Source organism: Kryptolebias marmoratus, linkage group LG24 (assembly GCF_001649575.2).
Source record: "Kryptolebias marmoratus isolate JLee-2015 linkage group LG24, ASM164957v2, whole genome shotgun sequence".
In the NCBI taxonomy this organism is placed as follows: domain Eukaryota; kingdom Metazoa; phylum Chordata; class Actinopteri; order Cyprinodontiformes; family Rivulidae; genus Kryptolebias; species Kryptolebias marmoratus.
Window position 1 is genome coordinate 15436666 of NC_051453.1, and position 16219 is coordinate 15452884.

At 37.8% G+C, this 16219-nt stretch overlaps 1 protein-coding gene across 1 annotated transcript in view; it reads left to right on the forward strand.

Annotated features, from left to right (window-relative positions):
- Nucleotides 1-16219, forward strand: part of ncanb (neurocan b) — a 149123-nt gene that overhangs the window by 39975 nt on the left and 92929 nt on the right. Inside the window, exons 3-4 of the mRNA XM_017407272.3 lie at nucleotides 10490-10719; nucleotides 10823-10991. Coding sequence (XP_017262761.1) covers nucleotides 10490-10719; nucleotides 10823-10991 — 399 coding nt within the window. The remainder of the gene's footprint in view (nucleotides 1-10489; nucleotides 10720-10822; nucleotides 10992-16219) is intronic.

Below are 16219 nucleotides of genomic sequence, written 5' to 3' on the forward strand. Positions count from 1 at the left end.
GGGGGTATTTTGCAGAGAAGATCTCAGGAGAAAGAATGTCAGCATGCAGACAATATTTCTGAAACCCGCTTGTTGTCTGCCAGGCAGTCCTGCAGAGCTCATTCAGCCAACAAGAATGTGCCAACATCTACACACAAATGCACAATACACATAAAAATGCAGTCTCTGAATGGCTGGAGAGCACAAACTGACTGTCAAAGTTTTGTCTTTATGTGGGGCTTTTTACATATGGGACTATATAAACTTCAACTGAAAAGTAGATCATAATAGATCTAATTTAAAATAACAAGGACAGAGCAGTAACCTTTTAAAAAAAATCATTTATGGCCTCTGATCTGATGTTTGAAGAGCCTGCCTAAAAACTCACAGGTACCTCTGGCAGTGGTTTTTCCCACCTTTTTATAGTGTATCTGTTGCCATGGTTACCATTTTTGGACTTGATTGAAAGCGTTTCATCCTCATCAACTTTTTGCTTTACCTCAGTGGTGCCCAATCCTGGTCCTCAATGGCCACTATCCTGCATGTTTAGTGTTTTTTCTGCTCTTCAGCAGGTCTTCAAGTTCTGCAGAAACCAGTTAATCACTTACTCAATCAAATCAGGTTTGCCAAAGCAGAGAAACAACGAAACTTTCAATGTTTCACTGCTGTCCTAATTTCAGAGTACGAAGTCATTTTGGCTGTATTTTTGCTGACTTTCCCATTTAGTCATTTACTGTGTGTGGCTTTTCAGGTTTCAAGTTAACAGAATCTGGGATTTACAAATAAAACATTAAATGTTTACCTTTTTAATCACTAAGTGGTACACAAAAAAGTTCTAATGAGCTCTAAGTCAACCAGCATCCTCATTACATCAAACTATTTGTCACATTTTCTGTATTTTTGTTTTATTTCACCAATAAAAATCAGCATGTGGGTCAAGAGGGCAAATGAGGCTCAGTGACAGAATGATCACTAATGAAGTTGGGTGTGATTCCCACCACTATCACATTTTAAACTGTTTGTACCCAGCGCAATACTGGGCAGCTTTTATGGGCAAAGATAATCTGACAAGGCAAAACCAATTATGATTAGTTTCCATTGTTCTAAATCCTTTCCTTGTTTGAGCCTCAAATGTAAGTCAGAAATCTAAAACAACAAAAATTTGAACTAATCTATTTTTGGATTTCTCTCTAATCAATAACAGCAGTAAAATTACATTCCTCTGTCTGATTGTAAGGAACTCTGAAACCATTTTGATACAATTCAGAGACAAGTAATGAGTTTTAAACCACTGTGAAAATCCCACCAATTGCCTGTTCAGGAATTCTGCAGCTGTTATGGAGTTTTGACAAGTACATATGCAGCGAGTGACTGGTGTGTGGCTGAAGAAGCCTTGTTGATGTCAGAGGACAGAGGAGAATGGGCGGACTAGTTAAAGAAGATAGAAAGACAACAGTAGCTCAAACGCCCACTCGCTACAACCAAGGTATGCAGAATACCATCTCTGAACGCACAACATGTCCAACCTTGAAGCAGATGGGCCGCAGCAGCAGAAGACCACACCGGGTGCCTCTCATGTTAGCTATGAACAGGAAACCAAGGCTGCAATTTGCACAGGCTCACCAAAATTGGATATTAAGAGATTGGAAAAACATTGCCTGGTCTGATGAGTCTCAAAATTGAAACAGTTTGACACCACTACTGTCAGAAGAAGTTCTTAAACATTAATCTGTCATAGAAAACTCATTAGAAACTTAATCACAAGCTGCTGTCAAATCAATATAACTTTCTTCTTGTGAATTGTTTTGTGTTCAACATTTTCTACCAGGTCAAAACAAACAATCATAATAATACTAATAAAAAAAAATCTTTCAGCTCAGCCTGCCACAGTCTAGTTGTTTTTGTTATATCAGCTGTCATTTCTTAACACAGTGATCAACTAATAGCGACAAGTTTCCATCAGACAGCTCGTCTGTCATGATTTATGGCCGTCACACACACTCTACCTGCACAAACACACTCATACACAGACACATAATCAGCTGACATGCAGGCGCAGGGAGTGGAATGGCAGCGGCCGTAGAGGATGCACTCGATCAGTTCCAGTTGCTCTTCACTCGCAGGCTGACGGGTGTGAATTGGGCAAATTGAAGAGGAAGCTGCTTTTATCATCAGAAACGCTTCTGCAGACATCTTGAAAAAAAAGGAGGAGAGAAAGATAAGAAAAAAGGGGGCGAGAGAGAAAGGATGTCTGCAATTGTGTTCCTATTACAGTGGAAATGCCATTACCGCCCACCGTGTGTCTCTGCGTACAGCGCTGTACCAGCCACCTGAAGGCTTTTCAGCTGTGTTTAATAATTTGAGAATACCTCTGAAGGGAAGACAGATGGGCCAGTGGTGACAGTCACGTAGGTGCCACAGCGAACCAACCACCAGACAGAAAATTAAAGGAAAAAAAAAGAAGAGAAGAACTCTATCTGCAAGTCGCAGGAAGTAGAGGGCACATCCTGCTGCCCTTCTCACATACAGACAGACACAAGACGAGGTTAATGAAAGATCCCTTGTTAACTTTTATTAAAGTCCACTGTGTCCTTTCAGACTACAGTCCAGTGTTTCCCACTGGTGCAGTTTTACTGAACACACAGGTCCTTAATCAACAAAATCTTTGAATTTAATCTGAACTTGACCTCTTTATCTTACCTTTAGAGCCAAGAGGGCACTGTTTACACAAAGCAGCACACATGCATTTCTACCTGGGAAGAATGCAACACCTTTTGTGTGCCAGAGTTTTAAATGAAGAAATGATGGAGTACATTGAAAGCACCATTACTTACAATGTCACACAGTACCGTCAGATCTTGCACCATGCATTAGTGCTTGGAGTATGTTTTGTGAACAACTCTCAGCTACTACCACACAAAATTTTAGTTCAGTATCTAAATTTTCTGATTATAATTTTCACACAGGGCCCTTCAAGATGTATATTCTGAAGAAGAAAATAGAAAAAATTCTAATGGTTATTAGCTGATCTGTGTGTTTGAAATGCTTCGCTAATTTAAGAAAGAAAAAAACATTTGTCCAAATCGTGTTGAAAGAAAGAAGGGAGATAGAGCTTCATACTGGCTTCATTTGAAGTTCCATTTTACTTTTGGAAAGATAAAATAGTTTTACCTCAAAATGTCTCATCCAGGTGGAATTTGACAAGAAACTAGCAAGCAGATTAAACATTATTGATGCATGTGCTTTTGTTTTTAGCTACTTCTTAGGTAGGTAGATTAGAGACTGCACTTTGGTTGTCTTTTGGGATCGTAGCCTAATCTGCTTGTATCTGTATGTGTTTGTGTGTGTGTGTGTGTTTGAGCATGTGTAGAGGAAATGGAAGGGCCTGCGTGTGGTAAACAAAGATGAGCGCCACATCCTCAAGAGGGATAAAGCAAAGAGTGTGGCAGCAGGGAGTCAAATATGATAGCCACTTCTGAAAGATGCGTTCTTTGAGTGGGTTTGTGTGTTTGTTGTGTAAGCATGACTGTATCAGCATTTCACTCTTAACACACCTCTTTCTGGATCCCAACAGTACATCTATTCTTTTTACATTACTCCTTTCCACATCACAACTTTCAAATTTTCCTGTTACACATACATTCACATTTCTCCCTTTCTTATTTTTGCTTGTTTGTTTTCCTTTGTTTACCTAGGCTCCCAATCCTCCACTGAGGTATACTTAGGGAGAATATGCTTGTTTATCTTTCACAAGGCATCTGTTTTACATATAAAACTGAAAAAAATGGAATTGCAATCAGCAAACTTTCTCTGGGTTTTTTTTGTACACCTACTGTCACATCACAAATACATGGATGTAAAAAGTTTACACAAACTTCTAAACACTGGAAATTCCTTTACTGACATTGATTTATACTTTGTTGTCCTGCAAAAGGAGCTACTATTTGGAAATGTTAGAGATTTATTAAAGTCTTGCAGCTGAAAGCAGCACCAAACCATGGTACTGCCACTACTGTGCTTCCCTATCTGTGGTGTTCTTCTCGCAATGTGCCGTGTTGTTTTTGTTCCAATATCTGTCAGAATTTCAACTTTGGCATTATTAGGCATTCTTACATTTTAAACTTTTTTGGTCACTGAATGCAACATTGTGTAAAATGTAGCAGATCTTGGACAAAAAAAGGAAGTTGTTGTCACTTATGATGAACAAACCTTGCCACGTTTTCCTGCTGCCTTCGTGACAAAATTTCTTCTTCGATGGTGCTAAATTGTACTCTCCACAAGCAGCAAAAGCAGGAATTAAAATCCTGCTTTTTAACAAAATGATTCCATGATTAGACCAGAAAGACAAGACTTTCATCAGGCTGAACCTGGTCTTTTATAAATCACAAACTGAGCTGACCACATCCCAGCATGCTGTGAAATTACACAGATGAAGGTGCAGAACCATAGAAGGCTTGGAGTAATACTTAGCAGCAAAGACATGAAGCACTATGCATAAAATGTGTCACACTTCTCCCATTCTAAATCCTTTAGTCAGCTGGTCAAACAGACCATCTGTCATCACTACATCACACCAAAAAGCTTCTATGCCAGCATACCGTTCAACACATATTGATCAAACTGCTCTAAGGCTATACCTACCCTGGTTGGCAGCTTAGAGGTGTAGGTTGACTTCAACCCCCCCAATGCCGCCTTGATACATTAAGTAAAAATGGTAAAAAATGGTAAAAAGGAGTCCCAGCTTAGAAGTGTTTCATGAAAACTGGCCTTTCTACAACCCAAACTCTTTCCCTGGTAAAGGTTTGCCATAAAATTCATTAACTAAAGTGTTAAACGACTGCCCTCATATATCCTAAATGAATGGGAAAACATTTAACTTAAAAACTATAACACAGACAGCTTAAATGATGCAACTAGAACAAAATTGGTTTGGGATGTTTTACTGAGTGGAAGGCAAATAGTATTAAACAAAACCACCAACAACAACAAACAGGTTTTTAGAAAATGTCAGTCAAGTACATTCTAGTTATTGTCATTGAAATGTAAACTTCTTTATACAATCTCGAAAATATGATCTTTGGAAATCAATTTCTTTTTAGTCCTGGCATTCTTCTGTTAAATGAATTGGTAAAATGACCAAAAATACTAAACGACAAATAGAACTAAACAAATCAAAGGAGTTTTCCTTCCATTGTAGGAGTCATTGAAGGATTTTAAATACTCATCAGTCAAGTAAATCTACTTCCAGCCAGTGGTTCAGCTTTTTGATTTTATCTGAACACTCATTCTAAACAGCATTGTGGTCATGAAGCACATACATCATAACTCTGTGAAAGTGAAATATGTTATTTTAAGAACAAAGGGCTTTTTCTGTGTCAGATCTTGGTTATTAGAGTGATGGGTCTGTGGGAAAAATGCATTGTGCTCTTTGTGGAAACTGCATCTTGACCATAATCGTGCAGAACTGACCACAGCATCACAAAATCAATACATCAAGGCGTGCTTGCTGAGAAACGGCAGAGCCACTTTATCACAAATATATAATTTGTTAAATATAGAAACACTTGTCTAAAAACACTTCTTGGTAAACACACACACACACACAAAAAGTGAAACACTTGAAGTAGTTGAAAAAAGATTTGCATTTCACATCTTACACATATTACAAACATCTTTTTTCAGTGGTTTAAGGTGGGCAGTCTTCTTCAACCTGACAAAAAAAGGTAGCAATTTATTCTTCACTACTCCCTGGTTTTCTATGGTTCTGTGTTTGGGTTCTTTATGTTGCTGCAGAGATCCACTGCCACCTGAAGTCATCATGTACTGAACATTTCTGCTGCATTTCAAGACTGAAATAGGCAATTATTCCTGAAAGAAGTTCAGAGTATTTTTAGTCACTGTGTTTTTATTAATTCCAACTAGTTCAAATTGAGTTTTTATTGTGCAAAAACACAAGAGCATTGTCATGAAATAGTTATCTATTTGGTCAGGTTCACACTTTGTTAGTGACCTGCGCTGTTTTCCTCCTTTATTTCCCACCTCCTCTTTTATTTCCTCTTTTCATTCTGCTTTTTAAAAGCTTCTCACATTTTCGTTTTACAGGTCATCTCGCTCGATGGGCTGAAGTCCTTGCGAGTGCTGAATCAGAGGCCATTTTCAAGCACAAATCCTGTTTGATATTGCCAGGCAGAGCAATATAGATCAGCCAGGGCGGGAGTTAGACAAGTAGCGCTCGTCTAAGTGATGCCACTCGGAGAAACGAAGGAGTGGATAGTCGTGTGTGTTTATGCATCTACGGGGAGGGAAAAATGTGAGAGGAGGGCCGACGCTAAGCTATCAGAAGAGAGGCACTCAGCCTTTTAGAGTGAACAACTCCAACGGTTTAACGGCTGCAGGAATGAGCTGATTATCATTCATGTAATTTTTTTTTTGTCTGTGTGTGTGTGCATGACCAAAAGCATATAGACCAAACAGTAAGAAGAGAAAATGAAGCATTTAAAAGTGTGTGTGCGTGTTTCATGAATGAAAAATAGCCGGCAATATGTTTTCTTGTTTTCACACATTTTAGGGTGAAGAAATTTTGCACGATCTGTGAACAAAGGATTTGTTGGAGATGACTCAACTGCTGCCACAATTTTAGCTCAATGTCTGGAATTTTGACTAAGTTATAGCCATTTTGGGGTTAGCTTTGCGTTAGTTGATTAGCTGTGGGGGACATGTTGAATGGGTTGACTCCAGAAGTTAATCAGTTGTAAATGTACACCCAATGATTGCTTTCTGAAAGTGTCATTGAAATCCAAAGTGTTTGAATGTTTGAAACATAACATAAATATGCACACTTTTCTGCATACACTAAAGACAATAAAGCAGATGAGAAAAATGAATGCAGAGTGAAAGAACTGAGTTGTAAAAATCATCTGAAAGCGGGCAGATGGTCCTGTCATAGAGGTGGAGAAGGGAAAAGAGAACAGCAAGAAGTGAGGAGGGGGGAGGGGAGAAAGGGGACAAATGAAAAGGCAGAGAGAGAGAGAAAAGGATGGTGAGGCTGAGTGACTCACAGCAGCGTGTCTGTGATTGCTGGAAAAATACTGTTCCAACAATGTGCCATTAAATTACAGACAGGACAGGCTGACCCTGTCGGCTCCAACACTTTAACCTACATTCAATCAAATGGAGCTGGAGAAGGGCAAACATGGGGTGTGAAGTGGAAACCGACTCTAATGAAAACAAATCAGTGGGCTCATTTTCTTCACTGTTCTCCATCACCTTGAGTGTTTCAACCACCATGGCCTGGAACAGTTAGGTTTCCCGAAAACATACTTGATTTAAACAAAAAAAATCATTAGCATATTATATGTTAGAACCTATAGACATTTGAATTCAAGTATGTAAAAAGATAGAAAGCAATTAAAAGAAGAAGAAACAATCCTAATAAAGCAGTCCTTGAAGGAGTGCATATCTTCTGTTGCCTTTTATGCCAGAGGAACAGACTTGTAGCCAAATTTTAATAATATTATACACTATCTCTAGTCATATGGTGAGATCTCACAAGATCTGTTAGCACGTGGAGGATGTGTTTCAGCTGCACCCACATAAATCTTTAGCTCAGTAATTGCTTTAGCTAGTTTTGTGTTGGTAATGCTGATTAGCTGCAGCAACTATTACAATGAGGTGACTCCAGACGTTATTAAGCTGTAGATGTACATCCAGAGATTACTTTTGGAAAGTTTTATTTACATCTGTCTACTGGTTCATAAGATATTTAGCTTTATTACAGACAAATAGGGCTGATACCAACAGTTAATGGCAACTTTTAAAAACAGATTCATTTCAATCAGTTAGTACTCTAGTATGTCTTGGGAATGACTCTCAGCTACTACCCCACAAAATGTTAGGTCAATATTTGTGTAAATGATTGGGTTAGAGCCATTTTTGTGTTTGCTAAGGGCAATTACCTGTGCCATCTTATCTAATCAGTTGTAAATGTACATCCAGTGATTACTTTCTGGGAGTCTCATCATAATCCATCTAGTTGTTCATGAGATATTTTGCTAACACAACAAACCCACACACACACACAGACAAGCTTTTTAATGACAACCCATCATACAGGAGCAGAAAACAAATCAGAAGAATGTTACATTCTGTCCAGTCCCATTCTCTGAAAGTTCATAAAAATAAAGAAGAAAATGTTTCGCTTTTTGGAGTCCAGGAGGGTGAAATCTGTGACAGACAGCTTCTGCTATAATATCACCATTCCTTGGGAATAAACCAGCAGCAGTCAAAGATGTTAACCAGGATGTAAAAAGAGTCAGAGAGGCATTCATTGGGAGAGCCGCTGCCACACTGACACTGTCTGACAGGACTCAAGGCCAGACACACCTTGGCAGTGAGTGGGCATGTGTGAGGTTCTGTTTTTGGACATATTGACAGTATAGTGTGAATTCTGACTTATAATAAGTCTCAAGGCATAAGAATATAAACAAAAGTCTTGTTTGCCCTAAAAAATAAAGTTCTTATGAGCGTTGTGGTTGCATAAAAGCACAAAAGAGCAGAATTTAAAGACAGTGTTTAGTCCTTTATGCTTCATGATGAAGGATCGTGGTAGAGGTGTAAAAAACATTCAAAAATTTCTGTTTAGATACACCAACCTCCATCTTCAACTAATGTTGATTCCACTCACTCCACTGTTGAAACTTTTAGTTTTGATCTTCTACTTTAGTCTCACATTTTTTTCAAAACCAACTCCAATGATTATAAATGCACCCCTCTAAACACAAGGTGCTTTTTTTTCCAAGAACTCCCTGTCAATCCTAAAGTGCTCTTAATATGCTTTACTGAAACCCAGTTAAATTAATATGTTACCTTGAATATTATTCCTCAAACTCACGCACAAGTAGCTCGTAGAACCAGCAGATGAAGAGGAGGAGTGGCAGTCAAAAGAAACTTCAAGTGTTTTATTAGATGCAACTAATAAAAATAACTGATCTTTACTTTACTATCTTTATCTGCTAAGGGGCCTTCCACACAGGACAGTGTTTTGTAAGGAAGTGACTTTTTATAGTTTCAGCCTTGCATACACATGGAAATGGTCTTTTAAGGAACATAAAATGGTATTTTTTTTAAAACACGTTCCATTGCAAAAAAGTCTTGAAACGCTAACCTTGTTTTTTTTTTTGTGTGTGGACAGCCAAAACCTTTGGAAAACAGTCATGTCATAGCCCCACCTCTAATCTAACCTACAATCCAGCATGTAAATTTTATGTCCATGCTTCACGCATTGTTTCAAATGCATCCAGTTCGACAATCCATCAAAAATATGTTGAGGTACTTCTCTTAAAATCCAAATGGCAGCCATAGACAAGATAAAAGGGAGGAGCGGTTATTGATTCTATCCACTTGATGATTTTGGAAACATCACAGCAGTCTCTCAGTTGGTGGGAGAGAAGTACAAGTCTAGACCACAGTAGTCAACTTAAACTTGCTGCTAACACCTGATTGAAAATGCATGTATTGCTGCTGGGCTTTTGGAAGAACTAGAACCGACAGAGGACTTGTTTTACCTACATGTGGCAGGAATGCAAACAGTAACTGATAAGAGAGAAAGAAAATCCCTCTGATGAGGTTTAAGGTAAACATCAATCACACTCTGTTCACACTGAATATCAAAGAGCAGATATAGCTCACAGATTATAAGATGCATTACTGCTTTATAAATTGTTTACCACTGCAATGTAAATGAGGCACCTCTGTCTTTTGAAGAGAGGTGACAGGGATTAGAGTACTACAACAAAATATGATATGTATAGTGTGAACAGATTAAAATGAGCTGGATGAGAGCAAAAACAACAGTGATAACTGCAGCAGGTTTTTGTAGGATTTAGCTAAACGATAAGACTGATGCAGTTTTCTTGTCATCATCTGTCACCTCTAATGTTTTTTCCCTGTCTGCGTGTGTTCATTTGTTCAGGTTTAAAGTTATGAAAATATTTCACGAACCAATGAACAGATTTTAATAAAACTCTCAGAAAGTAATCAATGGAAGCACCTGGCATCTGATTAACTGTTTGACCCACCACAGCCAACTGACAATAAAAACTACAAAAAGGACTGCAACTCAAGTCATTTTACAGATACTGACCTAAAATTTGGTGCGGTAGTAGCTGAAAATCATCCCCTACACAGAATCCAAGCACCAACTTAGATTGTGCATAAAGGTTGAGAAAGGTTTATATTTTATGTTTCCCTAGACATTGTATCCTTGACTTTTACTGTCAGGTTGCACAATAATGGTTTGCTGGATTAATTACCAGTGGTCAGAGACTTGCTTCGAGTTTGTTTTTCCAGCAAGCGGGAGAATTTGATGGAACAAGAGAAATGGGAAGGAAAGCACATGTTTTTGTCCTCAGAAATCAGTTACCTAAAACCTTTTCAGTGTAATGAGAAATAACATTCAGAGGCTGCATTTCAAAGACAAGATTGAATAATCTCCCTTCTCTTCTCTGTTCAGGTTTAACCAACGCTGACGCTGTGGTGAATATGCGGAAGGTGACTCATCAGACCATTAGTGAGGAGCTATCTAAAACCGTTCTGCTCCCTTGCATCTTCACCCTCCGTTCCGGTGCCAGTTCTCTCCACGAGCCCCCCAGGATCAAGTGGACTAAAGTTTGGGGCCAGAGAGGTTCAGACGGTCTGCAGAAGGAACAGTCGGTCCTTGTGGCCAAAGACAATGTTGTCAAGGTAGGATCACTAAACTTTGAATAATTTTGCCATGTCTTTGCTGTGTACTGCTGCTCTTTTTATCGTTTTTTTTTTTAATTCAAATTTTCCCCACTTTTTGCAGGTGAAGAAGGCCTTTCAGGGTCGTGTTTCGCTGCCGGGTTACAGTAAGAACCGCTACAACGCAAGTCTCTCTCTGACCAGCTTACGCTCCAGCGACTCTGGTCTGTATCGCTGTGAAGTGGTGGTGGGCATCAACGACGAGCAGGACACTGTTCCCCTGGAGGTCACAGGTAAATAAACTCTAATTACTGCAGCTGTTTTAAATGAAAAATCAGCTGCATGTAACTGCACTTACTGCTTTGAACTTAATCAGGCATTTAAAATGAAAATGTGACAATTAAAGTAACACAGCAAAGGTGTTTATTGCGCACAGTTGATTATCTAATCATTTAATGAATTCTTTATTTGTAAGGAAGTGAGTGGGGAAATGTTACAACAGCGTAAGAGCATTTGTAAATTAACCACATTTGCATTTGCTTTAGTCAGTGTAAAAGAAGTGGATACTGAGTTTAGCGTGTTAGGCTTTACCATTCTTTAACTAAAGAGGATCACATTTAAATTAGACGAAAGAGTGCAATGTAACTTGTTAAGTGAGTTGCAAGCTGCTGGTGTAATACAGGCTAACTGATAAAAAGAATATTTAGGAGGCTAAATGATTAGCCCTCCATGACAAAAACTGCAATATCTGTACTTTTCTCAGTGGTATATTTAATTAAATAAAATTGCATTTCAGTTCTTTACAGCACTAGATTACATGTTTTGAAGTGGAAAGGATACTAACAATTAATGTCTAACCTGTTGTAAATAATTATTTGAATGACCTCAGTTTGGGAAAAAATGGCATTTAATTTTCACCAGATTAATGGGCTAATGGCTAGCCCAAGCAGGGCTGAGACCAATGAAGATTGCTGCCATCTTAAAACAAATTTAATCATAAAACCTTTATAGTGGTTCATAAAAACATGAATGTCTTGCACTTCCACTTGTTTTGCGTTGCGTGGTTATTCTGGCAGAAATAGGCTGTTCCTGCTAGAAAAACCCAGCAGTGCACCAGAAGACACTATTTGTGCTTGTGAAACATGTAATGATGAACTACCAGAAATGTAAAGGTTTAAAATTGTGTTCCTGTGAAACACTGGAGTTTTTTAAATTGGCATTGTTTTAAAATGACAGCAATCAACTTTAGTCTTGGCCTCGATTAGAGTAGATTTTAGCTCCTCTGTGACGTTAGAGTCAAACTGTCCAAACTGAGGTTGTTCAAAGAGCTATCTACAACACGTAAGAAATTGATCCTTTATAACTTTTCTATATAACCCTACTTTAAAATATTTGATTTATCACTTAAGGTACCAGACTTTTGCAAGAGGGGGGGTTTGTTCAAAGTAGAATTTTTTAAATGAATTGTATTGTTATCACTTGTCTTGTTTTACTACATTTAATTTAATACCTCAAAACAGTGAACTGAAGGATCTACATAACAACAAATACATATGTCTGAAAAGGAGTCAAGTGGAAGTCTAGTCAACCACACTGAACTTACTGGAAGTTTTAATCCAGATCCAAAACATTCTGACCTTGATTACTCAGCAGCATTGTGTAATCAAAGTCCTTCCAACATTTAAATGCTGAATAAGCTTTTGTTAGCTGCTGGTAACACAATCTCTCGGAATCTATTTGAATTCTCTCATAAAGCAGCTTGATTAATAGGAACATCTTCAATACAAGAGAAGTGCTGATTTATAACAACTGTTATTTCTCAGTATCATTTCTTAAGTGATTTTTTTCAAGTGTTTTAGATAAAAGCTGGTATTGCTGAGAAAGAATATCATCGTTTAGAATATTTCACATTGATTTGTTTTGATAAGGGGCATGTATAAAATAATAAAAATCAGTGTGCCCTTACTGGTATTGTGTGTGTTTTCACCTGCAGAAATTGTTCCCTGATAGAGTTCCTGCTGCACATTTTGGCTGAAAACTGTTCCTGCATTGTTTTCAAGGTCTATCACTTTGACTAATAACTCTTGTTTTGCACGTCAGCTGAATACAGTCATTGCAGCCAGGATTGTTTACTGTCCGCGTTGAATGTATGATGATGGGGAAAGGTGAAGAGAGTCGGATGCATTGCACTTCATTAAACTGGGCTATTTAAGAGGTGAAAGCCTAATGAAACCAATAAGGCTGAAACCAGCAGTGCACACTTACTGTCACACAGCATAGTCCTGGAGCTTTGTAATGGTTTTAGATGAACAAAACATGAGCTGCATTATCTATAGCCATGACTCGAGAAACTACAAACCAGCTCACTGTAACAGAACTGTAATTACTATTAATATTTTAGCTTTAAAGATGTCACTTTGTTTTAGGTCACTTACTGTTTTTCATGATAAGTGATTATCATAAGGATTTCTATCCCTGCACACCATATTGCCATATGCACCAAAACATGTAAACCACAGCTAATATTAAAAAACATACACTTAGTATTTCTCAATGAAGATGCATCCCTTTTCTCTGAGATTAACTAGCCTTCAGTCTTTGCCTGAATATGTGAAAGTATACACACCTGTTTGTGTGTTTGTTGCGTGCTGTAGTGCATGTTTGCTTTGAGTGTGGCTCGTCTCTCTCTGTGGCCTGTAGGTGCCAGGTTTTTCTGCAGGTATATGAGCTCAGCTGACTCAACTCTGCTCATCAGAAGCAGATCATTAAATCCCGGAGAGAAGCTGCTGACATTGCCAGTGGGCTATTTGGCAGTCTGAGGACTGTGTTGGTGGTGGAGACTTTTCCCCACTAATATTAAGTTTTGGTGATTGTCTCTGTTTTTGCAGATAGAAGTGTGGTGCTGTAGTTGAAGGTGTTTAACGTAATAATAGTGTGGTGCTGATTACTCCTTTTCATAAGGAGGTTGCTTTGGATTTCATTTTTGGGTTCACTTTTGAGCTTAATTTTTGATTCAATTTTCTGATTGCCTTCTAGGTTTTGTCTTAGTTTTGATTTAAAATTGTTAATAAAACTATTACATTTTTATGAAGTTTTTGTTTATCTCTTAATTTCTGGACTTTATTCAGTGTTGTGATCTCATAGACCTAAAATAAGGAATGTAACAACTTGGGAGCTCGTCCGGGATATGAAGAGCCTTGACAAAATTTGAAGAAGTCTAGGGAGCTTAAACTTGTACTTTCCCTTTTTTGTGGTGGGTTCAGCAATCCTGTTTTTGCAGCTTATTTTGTGTCAGGATTAGTTTGTCTTGTTAGTTGGGTAGGGTAGAGGGAGGTTTCAAGATCCTACGGCTCTATATGGGTTGGTCTGTGTGGCCTCTCTTTTTTTATATGTTTTTGCTTGTTAAAAACTTTGTTGGTGAGTTGCTTTCAAGTTTCTTCAAGGTTTCTCTGGTAGCATGCTTCTTCTTGGGTCTTTTTCATCATAGCATTTCTCATTAGTCTTGGTAGTTTAGTTTTCCTTGTATATAGTGCTGTGTATTAGTGTATATGCAGTTTCAGTTTTTAAGTAGTGAAGTTTTCTTCTTGTCTCAAGCAGGCAGAATGCATAAGTCTTCTCCTTAAGAGGCTTTATGTTTATTATGCAAGACCTCTGTTAATATGCTTTTGAGACCCTAACTTTTGGCCAATCAATACCCTGAAAACCATTCCTTCAAAGAGAAACCAATTACGAAGCTGGTGAGGAGTAACCAACTGCAGGGCTTAGTCTTTTTATTGACAGTCACACTGCACAGCAGAGTGCAGCCATCCTCACTAATTCTACTCAGTAATCAACTTGGTAATTTGCAAGTATTGATACTGCTCAGCTGTATCAATATCATATTAATCCACACTTCTTTTCTCATAGTCATTACTGTCTTTCTCAGCCTCTGTGACATCTGGAAACTCTTATTCAATTTCTTTGTTACAGCCTTTGTCCTCTTTGTTCCCTGCTTTATACCCTTCCTACTGGTTTTTCTCCTGGGGTATACAGTCGGGTGTTTTGCATTCACCTCGCTAAGTACAACACAGGACAATTAATTGTCTTCTTTGCAGTCAATCCAATACTGACTGCAAAGAAGACATTAAAATGTCACCTCTGCAGGTGATTAAATCTCACCTGACACTGGTCAGGAGGCTGGCTTTATTACTCTGAAATGTTGCAGACTTTTGGCACATTTCTCTATCGATCACTACTCTCCTCCACAACCGCTTTGGTGGTTTTAATAAACACTTTTTGAAAATTCTTGCTATTTTTGCCTTTTCTACAATGCAATAATTAAAACACTTGCTAAAAAAACTCACCCTTCATATCTGTACCTTAATTGGTCAGATGTATCTTGATGATCTGGACACTGATTCCAGTCAAACAACAGGTTCATGATTTTTTTGTCATATAAGTTTTAATGTCATGCATTGATCATCAGCAGTGAGCTTATTGATTCCAGAAAGAAAAGGTCATGAGATAATTGATCCCGTATGGAAAATTAGTAGTCAAAAGATGAAGCGACGAAATTAAAGGGCACCAATATTAATTTCAGTTTTCAATTTGAGATTGGGTTATTCTACTATAACTTGAAAATTTGATGTATCTCCTACTACAGAACTAAAAAATAAGATATTTTTAGACTTAGGGTCTTCAAACCAAAAGCCAGTGTGACCTTTCAGAGTTTTTGAGATTTGAGAAGATAATGGGGGTTTTTGTGTGTCAGTGTGCACATGTGTTTGTTTGTCTGTGTGTTAGCACAATATCTCATGAACCACTAGATGGTAACTTTTGGATGTACATCTACAGCTGATTCCCCTTTGGAGTCAATTTGGCTAATCTACAATAGCCAACACAAAAATAGCTGAATTTTACAGATTTTAAGCTGAAATGTGGTATAGTACACCTTATGTGGACCTTTTCAATTCTCATAATAAATTACCATTTATGTCCATCTCTTTGAATCCAATTTTCAAAATTGGATTTATGTTTGTATGCTATGACTTATGTGAGAATTTAGTCGCTGTTGTAATTTCTGCCTTTTTTTTTAAAGAACTGCAGTAAACAGGTAGTTTATAAAAAGTTACCAAAGTCAGGACATCAGTATTTGTCATTGCATTTTCATTTTTTGATCAATCTAAGAACTACACATAATACTGGTATATGGGAGTTAAGTTTTAAAGGTTCTTGTACATTTCTTTCATAGATGTCTGTTTCTAGACTTCTGGTATTTAGGCTTTCACTTTATAGCAACATATATATTTATTTTTATACCAATTCTTAGAAAAATAAAAAAGGAGATTAATGTGGCTCTATTACTCAATTATTTTTAGCACTCCATTTCTTATATATAGCTTTCCTGGCCATTTTAAAGGTATTTCATCAGTGGTGCCATGCTATATCTGTGTGTACTTACACAAATTAATGTAACTTTATCATCTTTTTTGAACATACTGTCATGTAGTTGGTTTAGTACAATGCTCTTTACCAAGGGCCA